Source organism: Gymnoscopelus microlampas (assembly GCF_963454915.1).
Source record: "Gymnoscopelus microlampas genome assembly, chromosome: 4".
In the NCBI taxonomy this organism is placed as follows: Eukaryota; Metazoa; Chordata; class Actinopteri; order Myctophiformes; family Myctophidae; genus Gymnoscopelus; species Gymnoscopelus microlampas.
The window spans coordinates 32,973,730-32,986,481 of NC_139941.1; the positions used below are offsets into that span (position 1 = coordinate 32,973,730).

The 12,752-nt window shown below is 42.6% G+C and overlaps 1 protein-coding gene across 1 annotated transcript in view; it reads right to left on the reverse strand.

The window, feature by feature from the left end:
- znf608 (zinc finger protein 608) overlaps nt 1-5,716 on the reverse strand; it is a gene marked incomplete at its 5' end in the record, with an annotated part of 33,445 nt that extends 27,729 nt beyond the window's left edge. The window contains one exon of the mRNA XM_084055483.1: nt 4,946-5,716. Within this exon, the coding sequence (XP_083911609.1) occupies nt 4,946-5,716 (771 nt within the window). The remainder of the gene's footprint in view (nt 1-4,945) is intronic.
- Nucleotides 5,717-12,752: the final 7,036 nt, after the last annotated feature.

Below are 12,752 nucleotides of genomic sequence, written 5' to 3' on the forward strand. Positions count from 1 at the left end.
AAAGAAATTACGTAAAACTTAAAGTTGGTGTCAGTCAGCGAGAACTCCGAAATAAAGTAGCGTACTTACACTCAGTCATGAAAAAGTGCTCTGAGTCACCTGGAGAACATGCTGTTGTTGTTCCACAATTTGCATATTAATTGTGATATATCAATATGCCTGCCGTTAAGAAAATACAGCTCCACAAGGAATAGTGGAATAAAATGTAAATTAAAAGGATTATTAGCATACTGTTTTGTTAGGCAGAAGAGGAGGATGGACGTGGGTGGCTCAGTACCTGATAGTGGGGCATAGCGAGACCAGCTCTGTATTTGTGTACAGTCATGTTTGGACAGCTGATAAAAAGCACATCCACATCATAAGCGCATTTCTGAAAAATTGCCTTCTAATAGTGGACGCTATCATAGCATCCACTTTTAGAAGTCACTGCTATGCAGTCGCAGTCAATTCTCATTTAAGTTTAATGTAAAAACACTGTGGCTATTTTTTTAAAGGCCTTTTAAAGATTTTCTTTGTTTTTTTATCTGGTTTCATTTGTTCCTTCCTATTTCCTACTACGGTATATTTTCTTGCCACTGAGATGAGTTGATGAGGTCTAGAGTTCTCCTCCTCTTCTAGGCTCACATGACCCTGTCCTAACATCCACTGCATCATCTACAATCACTGTGCCAACTGCATACATTGTGCCAACTACACCCCCCTGTGTCATCTACACCAGTGGTTTTCAACCTTTTCAGACCGTGACCCCCAAAATAATCCAATTTGAACTGGGGACCCCCCACCCTGACAAGCACTTGGAATTGTAGGAGTTGAGGCATTACATTTAGTTTGACTCGGTTCCACAGATAAATATTGTGAAAATAGCCATTTTCACAATTAATTATTTGACAATTTGGCCAATGTTTGACCCGTTTTTTTTATAGTATAGTTTGTCGATTACTTTTGATGCAGTAATGGTCTTTTTCTTTTCTTTTTTGAGGTATTAAAAAGGTCTTAAAAGTCCTTCAGTTGTCACTTCACTGTCATCTGGGGACCCCCCAAAATCATGATGGGACCCCCCTAGGGGTCCCGACCCACAGGTTGAGAACCACTTATCTACCCTACAGGGACCCACAATTGTGCTGTCCATGAGGAGAAGTGGGTAGCATGTTACAATATCCCCCACAAATTGTGAAGATAGCGGCTGCTGTTTTGATTCTGCTTCCTCTACCTGCTACTATAATGGATGAGTCCACTAAAGATCAACACTTTGTCTTTGCCATCCACCCTGACTTTACGACCTACACACACAATGTAGATCCCAAGCTTGTTATATCAGCAGAGCAGACCAAAGCTCTACACCAGTCATTTTTAATAACAAGTTTGCCATCTTCAAGTTCCCAATCCTTGATTGTGGAACTTTGGTGGGAGAAAGATGTATCTGGCTGAAGTGCAAACTGAGGCTCAATACCCTGAGGCTCAAGCACAGTACTGTGTGTCATCACCAGAAGTAATCCTTTGAGATTCATGATTGAGTGCCGCTATGGCGCAGGTGGCCCTGTTAGCCAGTCATCACTAGTAAGCGTTGGGCTCATCTCCATCTCGATTTTTGTTTCTCCTTTGTATCTCTCTCCCACACCTCTCTCAATCTCAATCTGTTTCTCATTCTGACTCTCCTTGTTCTGTCTCTCCCAGCTCTCCATATGTCAATCAGGGTTCTTCACCACTCTTTTCAGAAAGAGATAATTTTCTAGTACATTTCCAGGACATTTTATGTGACCAACACCTATATCTTTATCAAGTCATTATCATACTGTATATATATGTAAGAATGAGAGCCGCAAATCATTTATTTTATTGCATATTAATGAAAAGTTTGACTGCTGGGTAAACATTATAAGCAATTTCAAGATGTCTGTGTCAATTGTACAGATGCAGCTTGGCAGTGTGTGGGCGTATTCTTTTATTATTGATACACACCTGCACTTTAAGCTTTTATTCTAGGTGTTCGAAGGTTTTTCTCAACAGTTCAATTGTACAGATGAAATTAATAATCAAAAAAATAATCAACAGATTAGTTGATTAGGAAAGTAAGTGTTTGTTGCATCCCTACTATGTTTTGGATGGTTTAAATGAAAGTGCAAAACTGATAGAAAAAGACTTGCTCGCTGCATAAACTATTAAGGAAGATTCCTTAGACAGAGACAAAGAAAATAGTATTTATTTAAAATTGATTTGCTCTTAAAGTGCTCTGTGCTCATAGTGAGGCGTGCATAAAATTAGCAGATGTTTTGGTCCTGGTACCTTCGTCTGGGACCTTCGTCAGTGTCCTGGGACAAAGGTCCCAGGACCACCGCACCTGCAGTCAACCCTGAACAAAGGACAAAGAAGGGCACAACAGTTTTCCCTGTACTTAAATGAAAGTGCTAAACAATGAGTTGAAATTATGCATGAGGCCAATTTATAAAGTTCTGAGTGGCAGTTCTTCCTTGGCCTGGCGGGAATGTGCGTGCCGTTTAAAGTTGTATGGCTATCGGACTCTAACCGTTAGGGTTAGGGTCGGATGGACGGACAGACAGGCAGACGGACAGGCAGACTCATGGGACTGAAAACCTCATCCCCGGCCGTTCCGGCCTGGCAGGGACAAAACTAGAAAAGGGCACACCTGGGAGAGCATTTCTTTGCCAGGCAGGGTGGCATACGGGGCCGTGTCAGTCCCGCCCACACATTTTTTAAGCCAATTACAAGCAAACTGTGTGAAATATCAAAACCTCAAGCTATCTAAACCGATCATTGTCACATGACTCAATAAAATATTTGTATTTAATTTGGTGGAGAAAATCAAATCAAAATCAAGTTTCTGTAACAAACAGTGACATGTGTAGCATTTGTGGTGCCCCCGTTGGTGCAAGTGAAATCAATTTTGGCTCTGCGTTGTTTAGAGGCTGCTCAATGGGTGTCAAATTTGGGGTAGATTGGACGAGGCGTTCATGATCTTTGCCATTTTTTGTCAAATGGGCCCCTCCCGCAACATTTGGCAAATTGGAATGGCAAAATATTTTATGAAAATTAGAATTATACATGCATATCACATGAATCAGATATAATGCATAGCGATTTGTGTGAATTTTGGATAAAATCTGCAGTAGTAGCAAGAAATGTTTGAAGAAATGCAAACTGGCGCAAAATGTATTTAGGCAGAAATGAGCTTAGCCTACAGAAGCCTGTGTAGAGTCATGTCATGATCAAAGGAATCCAGAGGAAACTTTGTTTTGTATGACCTACAGTATGGTTCAAGAAGAGACCTGGTATAGCGCCACCATTAGGCCAATTTGAAAAGAGATTTTGGCCTACTGGGAGTGTGTAAAGTTTTATGCGAATCTGTCAGCAGTGTCTCAGTAAAGCATACGGACGGGGGGGGAAACATAGTCTTCACTATGCCTGTAGGCTTGGCGAAGACAATTGACTACTTGATTGAAAGGGTGCATCAGACCAATTCCTACCTTGAGAAAACCTAAGAAAATCACTTTTGTCATACACATAAAACATATTTCTGGGACATTTGAACTATTTGGAAAACAATATCTAAACATTCCAGGTTTTCCAGGAATGCATGAGAGCCATGTCAATCGGTTCATCTTGTTTGTTTCACTGTTTCTCTCTGCATTCATACAATGTATGTGTTACATTGATCCATTCACACAATGACAACGGAGCCAGCCATGCAAGGCCTTGTGAACCTGCCTGTCAGGTTCAGTGTCTTGCTCAAGGACACTTCAACGTGATGCCAGGAGCAGGGCATCGAGCTGGGAACCATTTGATTCCCTGACAACCACATCCTGAGCCATAGCCTCTCTCCTCTCTCTCATCTCAGTTTAGATATTTTCCTGTCTCTCTCCCATCTCTCTTTTTCATCTCTCTTGTTTGTTTTTACTCTATGTTGCTGTTTTCCTATTTCATTTGTGTGTGTGTGTGTGTGTGTGTGTGTGTGTGTGTGTGTGTGTGTGCGTGCGTGCGTGCGTGCGTGCGTGCGTGCGTGCGTGTCTGTCTGTCTCTCACACACAAACACGCACACGCACACGCACACGTACGTGTACGTGTACGTGTACGTGTACGTGTACGTGTACGTGTATGTGTGTATGTATTGATAAATGTGTTGGTCTATTTATCTATTAATATGTCTATCTATCTGACTTGTGTTTGAGTAAAGGGAATCTTTGTCAGGTCATGACTGCTGACAGTGGGTCTTTTAATCTTCCAATAATAAGAATGGCTTCAAATAGTATGCATTTCTACATTATGATGGTGGTCTAAAATCATTTTCATTCCTTCAACATTCTGCAGGAAATCTATGGTTACCCAGGGGGATGAATTTAATAATGATGTGCTGCTAAAGAGGATATGCCTTTCCCTTTCATATCCCCTCTCACACCATATCTCTCATTATTGAATATCAGCAGTCAGCACTGATAATTATGGTACCAGCTGGCCAAAGGAACTGAAAAGCTAATAATAAAATATTACAATGTTAATAATGTCATTCATTCATGCATTCATTGATTCAGTCAGTCAGTCAGTCAGTCAGTCAGTCAGTCAGTCAGTCAATCCTTTAATCATTCAATCATCATAATTCCAGTTGTAGCCTGTATAGATGCTCTGTGGACAGGCCTAGACCCTCATGCCTGCATTCTTTGACAGCACTGTGTGTGCCTTGAATATCAAGATTTTGTATGATGTCAAAAAAGGACATTCTCTTCCCTGTGTCCTTAAGGGATGCTGGCAGCCCTGTAACAATTTCAAAGAAGATGGTTGTGTGTGTGTGTGTGTGTGTGTGTGTGTGTGTGTGTGTGTGTGTGTGTGTGTGTGTGTGTGTGTGTGTGTGTGTGTGTGTGTGTGTGTGTGTGTGTGTGTGTGTGTGTGCGGGGTTTATTGGCCTCCAGACAAAAGCCTAGGTATTATCCCTTACCTTCTCGGCTCCCCTGTGTTTCTTGGTGGCCGGTGTGCCAACAGCGGTGTCGTCATGCCGTCTGACAACAATAGAGCCGCCGCTGCCGCCTTTTACTCCACAATCCACGCCGTTTTTGTTATCCCCCACAATCCTAGAGTCTGGTGCACAATGGCACGGGCTGTCTCTGCACAGATGATGCTCGGGCAGGGCGGATGATGATGACGAGCCATCTCCGTGCTTCTCCTTTCTTGTCCTAATAGCAGCAGCAGCATCCCTCTCCCTCTTCCAGCCCCGTATCACATTCTTCCCCTTCCTCTCCTCCTTGCCTTTGGCGCATGATGAGGAGGAAGACGAGGCCGCGGTTACATCAGAGACGGTGCCGTTGTTGATGTTGTTGTTAGTGGTGGTGGTGGGGTCTCTGACTCCCTGGCCCGCCGCTGAAATCATGTCCAAAGCCTCTCCTCCGACGCCGTTGGGGCGTCCTTGAGCCTCCCGACGCTGCCTAACGACCCCGCATATCTCATCGGCGTCAATGCCGCCGCCGCACAACAACGCGACGGGATGCGATGAATCCGCCGCCTCGCCGCCGCCGTCTTTCGGAGTCTGACTCCTGTTCCGTTTCAGCGAGTATTTCCTCGCCTCCGACGCGGCGAAAGGTCCCCGGATATGCACCGAGGGCACGGCCGTCTGTCTGTCGGCTCCAGAGGTGTTGGTGGAGGGGGGTGACAGCTCCCTACGGTCCGTCAGCAGTCCTCCTCCTCCATTCTCTCCTCTCAGGAAACGATTCATCTCCTCCTTCCTTGTCTCCTTTGTCGATCTCTCCCTTCCACAATCAGCATTCAAGTCATTGTCAAATTGCCAGCCAGCCGCAATATGCCCCGTTATCCCCGTGGCGACCACATACAGGTTTATGTGCCTCCTCCTGGAGTATATAGGCCTATATCACACAATCCAAGCTGAGTTAGAATGACATCTCCCGAGATTAATTTGGACAGAAGCAGCGGTTGGTAGCGAGGTTTAGTAGAGCTCCTGTACTCACGGGGAAGAAGAAAAAAGAGCCGAATATCATCACGTCTGAGATGTGATGCACAGCCTTGTCTGACAGACAGATTGAGCAATAGAGGAAAAGTAGAATTTGGAGGAGGCTATGCTGACGTATGGCTGAGATAGATCTATAGCCAATTATTAGCTATTATAATAATAATAATGATAATAATAATTATTATTGTTAGAATTATAATGATAATTATTATTATTATTGTTTAATTTGTTTTACTTAAAATGCAGTTTGTTACGAATAATACACAGCTGTGGACATTTTGTTTGCACATTTCTTGAACAGTGTAGCATGAACTCGTGAATCATTATAGGCTTTGTTTATATTTTTCCCTGTCTCTCTATCTAATTTCCGTTGTCAAATTGTCAATATTGCTGAGAAACGAAGAATACTAAACGTGGGTATGAATTAATTATAAGAATTTCTTGAATCAATAAATATGAACTAGCCTATTTTGAGTTGGTATCATTTTGCGAGGAAATATGACAACTCGATATATAGACAAGACACATGCGAGGACAACGGACCGCAAATAGGCAACACATATCACTTTGCATCATTCATTCAATATTTAATGGCAATTATGAGTAATGAGGCATGCAGTTGAGTTGAAGTGTGAGTGTGACATTGCGTGCTATGAAGACAAGTTGTTGAATAGACTGAGATGAATCAGCAATGTTCAAGTGTTAATTGCCAGAAAGACTATACACACTGAGAGGTGTGATTATGGAAAACGCACAAATGGTATAGCACAATAATCTCTTGTGTAGACTGTGTGTGTGTGTGTGTGTGTGTGTGTGTGTGTGTGTGTGTGTGTGTGTGTGTGTGTGTGTGTGTGTGTGTGTGTGTGCGCGCACGCGCGCGCGCGTGCTTGTGTGTATCAAATGGGTTCTTTGATAAAAGCCTATATATATATATATATATATATATATATATATATATATATATATATATATATATATATATATATATATATATATATATATATATAGGCTTTTATCAAAGAACCCATTTGATACACAATGGTCAAAGCCTATACTTCACTCATCACTGACTACTCCTGACATAGCTAGACTACTGGCAGACAATTTGAGAGTGAAAGATTAGTGTTAACTGTTTAGACAGCATTTGTACAACAGCTAGGGGGAGCTATTCTAAAATACAGATTGAATATGCAGCAGGTGTCACTGTACCAGAGGATTGTCAATAACGATATTATAATACAATTAATATTAAATGAAATAGTCATTTTTAAATTATAGCATAACCAGGCCTACACATTTAGCTTTAACACCATAAGACAAGGAGAAAACTGTCACATAACACAAGGCTGACTGGACCTCACATGAAGGCCATATAAAATAGGCTACTTTTTCCACAGTCTACAGGTGTATGAAGTTGTATTAATTCAACATATTTGACATAATTAATTATGTCTGTACTGGGAGACCTGTGTAATAGTGTATGAATGCTTTGCAAGCTTAACTGAGTTGTTGAGAGTGAGACCCTATACATTCCATGAGATATAGCCTAGCTCTAGTCTAGTTGATTGATTTGGCACTTGTAGCAATACTTTGTAGCAGGCTTAATACCGCCATCTACTGGATTGTGGGATGTGTGATGTGCTTGCCCTCCCAGCCATGGGACAAAACGTTCTGTCATTTCATTGGCTGTCCTTCAGTCGGACCATCGGAGCCAATGATCAAAAAGTGTGGCGAAACGCCCACATTTTGACATCTCTCTGTAGACTGGGACCGGGACCTCCCAGTAAAATGGATCTTTTGCAACGGTGCACCTGTGGGTGGCCTGACGGAGAACAGCTTGCTCTGTTGCTTCCTACAAACAGCTGATTCACGCAAACCTATTTACTATATGTGTGAGTGAGCTAAACAATCCTATGTAAGGATTGAACCAGCTAGGGGGGCTTGGCTGAGACGACAGGGGTCTCTCTACTTGTGATGACATCTGAAATAAAGGATATATTGATTCCTGACATGCGGTCCTGCGTTCTTCCTGGTCTTTGAAACTTTCTAAGTAACACTGAAAACTTCCATTATAGTACTAGACCACCAATAGCTCCTTGGTCTTGCCTGAGTTGAGTTGAAGGTGGTTGTTGTCACTCCACTCCACAATGGAGTTGTCATCTGCATGAGAACATCTTTGGTGGCTCATGCCTCCTGACTTGAAGTGGAATCCAGAGTGTGTAAAGGGGCCGGTGAACAGGAAGGGTGACAGCACGGTACATGGGGGAGCACAGGTCTTCCTCACTAGCACTAGCACATCTGACAGGTAACCCTGCAGTCTGACATACTGAAGTCTGCATCCAGTTGAGGTATAGTCCATAATCCAGGCCTCTCCAGTGTGTGTATGGTCTGTGGAGCAGGTAGATGATGGAATCATCCGTGCCAATGTTTGTCTGAGTCACTCACCAGGGGCTTTATGTGCTGCAGGACCAGTCTCTATCAAAGATCTTCATGACGTGTGATATCAGAGCGACTGGCCTGTAGGCACAGAGAGCACTGGGGTGACCTTTCTTTGGCACTGGGACAGTGCAGCAGATCTTCCAGAGTAGGGGGGCACCCTCTTCAGCCTCAGGGAGAAGTTGAAGAGGTGCTGGAACGGTGCTGCTATCTGCGTACAACTAGTATCTGGTAAGACACGCTGTTCTTTCAGAGTCTAACGTCTCTGCACAATCAACCCAGTCCGAGCTGTCTTAAGTCAGAGAGAAAGATGGAGAGAGAGAGGTAGGGCATGCTTCCTGGCAGAGATTAGTGCACCTTATTGTGACAGTACTACTATCAATCTTTGATCCAATCAAACTTTATTTATGTAGCGTATTTTGTAGTTTAGTGAATGTAGATAATGAGAAAATAATAAAAACAGAATGAAGCAAAAAGATTAAAATACATAAAGACACTTGAGGAATAACATAGGGAGAATGAATAGAATAGGGATTACATTAAATGGATTCAATTTTAAATGAGCCTGAAAAAAAAAAAAAAAAAAACAGGCTACACTAGGGCTTTACGTTTATGCTAATGATAATACAGTACAGTATATCTCAGGTCTCTGTCTCTGTTCTACATTCAAATGTGTACAGTAAGTACTCCCACTAATAATTATAATAATATATATGAACTATTATGGCCTTTTATAATGAGGAAATTAATGTAGCCCCCTGGATGAGATGATCATTTATCCCCCAAAGTATTACATCCTGGTTAGTCTGATTTCATTATCTTCCTCAGGGCTGAAACTTTGCATGCACATTCCCACTATAGGCCAAGGAAGAAATACCACCCTTTTCACATTGTGTTGTTATAGCGCCACCAGGAGGCTCATTTTTCCAAAACACATTTTTTAATATTACTCCTACAGATTTAGATTTTTGTCTCCGTCAGGCCAAAGGCATGGCCCGAGAGACGAGATGTTTTCGCCCCTGTCCGTCCATCAGTCCGTCCGTCCGTCCGTCCGTGTACAGCTAATCTACGGCACCGTTGCGTTGGCCCGATCGACGTGAAACTGTACACACACTCCCTGGAGGCATCGATCTGTTATAGCGCCACCAGGAGGCCGATATTTGCTAAACGCATTTTGTCCAAACATCACGCAAATCGGTAGGCTACACATTATCTCTGCTCATGTGATGAAGATGTATCTGTCTGTCACATTTCTCATATTCCATTCCAATTGCCTGATTGGCTTCCAAAGTTTGTAGGGGTGGCCGTTTTGCACAAAATGCCACATATCATGAATGCAGTGCCCGATTGCTGGGATTGATTGATTGATGTACTTTATTTAGTAAGACATGAGAACAACGGTACATGGAAGTACAAATTTACAATACAAGGTCTACTAAACTGGAAGACTCATTAAGCACTGAGCTTGTTTAAGATGAGATCCCCATGCATGCACACAAATCATGATGGGAAACTTTGCATACACATTCCCACAAAGCCAAGGAAGAACCTCCATCCCAAATTTGTCAGCCCACTTCATCATTTTGGCCTATAACTCCCCTTGAACCGTAGGTCGTACAATCAACATGTTTTCCCTGGATTCATTGGATCATGACGCAATTTATAGGCCCTGTTTGTGCCAGACTACATTTTCTGCCATAGTGCGTTTTTTGATCACTACCTGCCTGCCTGTCCTGCTTTTGGGTCCTCACCAGATCAAATGGACCTAGCGGATAGCACCCACCCAGCTACCACACAGGCTGCCTTCACCGCTGTATGGTTCTGTGACTGCAGTACGAGCCCAAAGAGTGGCAAATGGACTTGCTGATGCTCCAGCTGGCTGGTCGACTGATGGGGGAAATCGTTTGATGCACCTGCTGGTCAACTGTTGGACGGGATACTACTGAAGCACATGCTAGTTTAATTGTGATGTCCTGGTTGTGCGGGTTCTGGTGTCACTCCTAGAAGTCCTGGTCGTGAGTGGCTCCGATATCACCTCTAGAAGTCCTGGTCATGCAAGTACTGACTGTCCTATGCCACTTCAGTCCCATTGTTAATCCCATTTCTGTCCTGGCAGTGGAAGAAAGCTCCGGGGGGTTTCAGCCCCTTTCCCTGCCCTTTGGACCCACTCTCAATGCCCTGTTCCTGTCCCAGCAGTGGAAGAAGGCTCTGGGGGGTTTCAGCCGCTTTCCCTGCCTGCCCATCTGTACCTGCGCTCTCAAGCTCTTGTCCCCTCTCTACATTCCTTTGGCTTGTCTAGTCTTGTCTAGTTTTCTTGGTTTTATGTTCTTGTCTTCCCCAGCTGTATCTTATGTGTAATCAGTCCTCATGTGTATATTAGTCTTTTTCCTCAATCAGTCGTTGTCGAGTCATTGTTTGGTGTCATTTCATGTTAGTTTGGCTGTCCTGCTTTTGGGTCCTCACCTCACCAGATCGTGACACCAACAGATTTGTCCAAAACTCACATAAATCGGCACACATTATCACTGGGGTCATGTGATCAAGATGTATCAGGTTGATTTTTCAGATCCCATTCCAAGTGGCTATGACCAAAGTTCGCAGACCCTGGGTAGGCAACACGGCCTGGCTCCAAGGAACACACTTTTTAAGTTTCATTATCATTTGCCCTTCTTTATTCATTTGGCCTTTTTTGTTTTACTGTCCCATACATCATTTTTGTTGTCCTGACCTTGTTTTGTGTGTTTCTGTGACCACGCTACCATTTTGACTCACCTGCACAAAAGTAGTTTTTAAATCTCTACTTTCTATGATTTTTTTTTCAAATAAATAAATAAATAAACTAAACAAACCAGCTCAGGAGGACTGGTCAATAACTGACTAGACTCACTGATAAGAGATTTAGGACAGGAGGTCGGGGGTTCTGAGTTCACAGAAATGTCTACGTGATGAAAGTCGAACATGAACACATAAATGTAGGCCTACTGCACCGCAGCACTGATTGGCTGCAGACAGTTGAAGTAAAGGAGCTGTGCAAGCTATAAAGAGAAAGTGTGTACATTGGGATTCCACCATACAGCTGTGGATATTTTTATTTGACAGAACAGGAAATACACAGCACATTCACAGAAAAAAAGTTGAGGTGTACTGAGTGAGCGTACTTCACCATGGACCGCCATACTCACTGACAGAGCATTATAGCAGTAGTGACGGAGCAGGTTGGTACATTGTGTCCCCTCCATTCAACAGGATATATTTAACCATCGCTCAGGATAATAGTCCATTGCACAGAAACATCGGGTGAACTGTACTCGGTATACCTCAGCTGTATGCCCATACCACAGCACCGTCAAGTACAGTGGTCCATCCATACTGTGCCAATGGAGAGCTGTTGCTGTGAGGAGTCTTATAGACAGAGACGGCACACTGCAGGGACTAAACCAACCTGCCCTCTCACACCAGCCCTCGCTAGAGCTAGACAGCAACTATTACAACAACGGTAAGTAAGTAAAGTAATAATAATAATAATGATAATAATAATAAACAGGTTTTAAAAAAGTGAACGTTAAAAAACAGAAGGCATAAAAGGCACAAAAGTAGATAAGCATGCACAAAATATATAATAATTAAAGAAGATAAATACACAAAAGGCCTATGTGTATTATCTTTGTAAATATTATAATAATGTAAAAACAGTGTTTCCTTATTTTTCATTAAAAAACATCATTCATACTGTGTAAGTATTACTTAATAATAATCTCCCTGACACATAGTGTATAGGCCATATCCTTCACACGGACCTAGAGACAGTGTTTGTCAAAATTGATTATGATTTTATGTGAGCCTGCATGCCTACTGTATATCGTCACTGTTGGGCAGAAATCTCCATATTCACTCGAGACATGTGGACTTGGAGACCTGCTTTTTCACTATTTTGAAATGTTTTTCAAATAATAAAAAAGGAACAGTTTTGGACATACAAGGTTCCCACCGACAGCAACGATATGTATTCATTCATTTATTTATTTATGTCCGGTCAGTCCAAGTGCAGAGGGCCAGGTTGGATGTTAAGTGATCTTTACACACTGTCTTTTATATTATAGAGTTATCCTATTTTTACTAATGCTACTACTTATTTTGTACTGTTCACTAGTCTCTACCCATACCTGAACCTTACCAGCCTTAGTGCTGTGCTGCTATATGACAACTGAATTTCCCTCGGGATCAATGAAGGTCTATACATCTATCTATGTATCAATGTACCATGCTGTGAATAAGAGCATTGGCCATTTTGGGAGTGGAGAGATATGGAGAGGCAATGGTGTGTAAAGAGGAGGTTGAGATGTTAGGG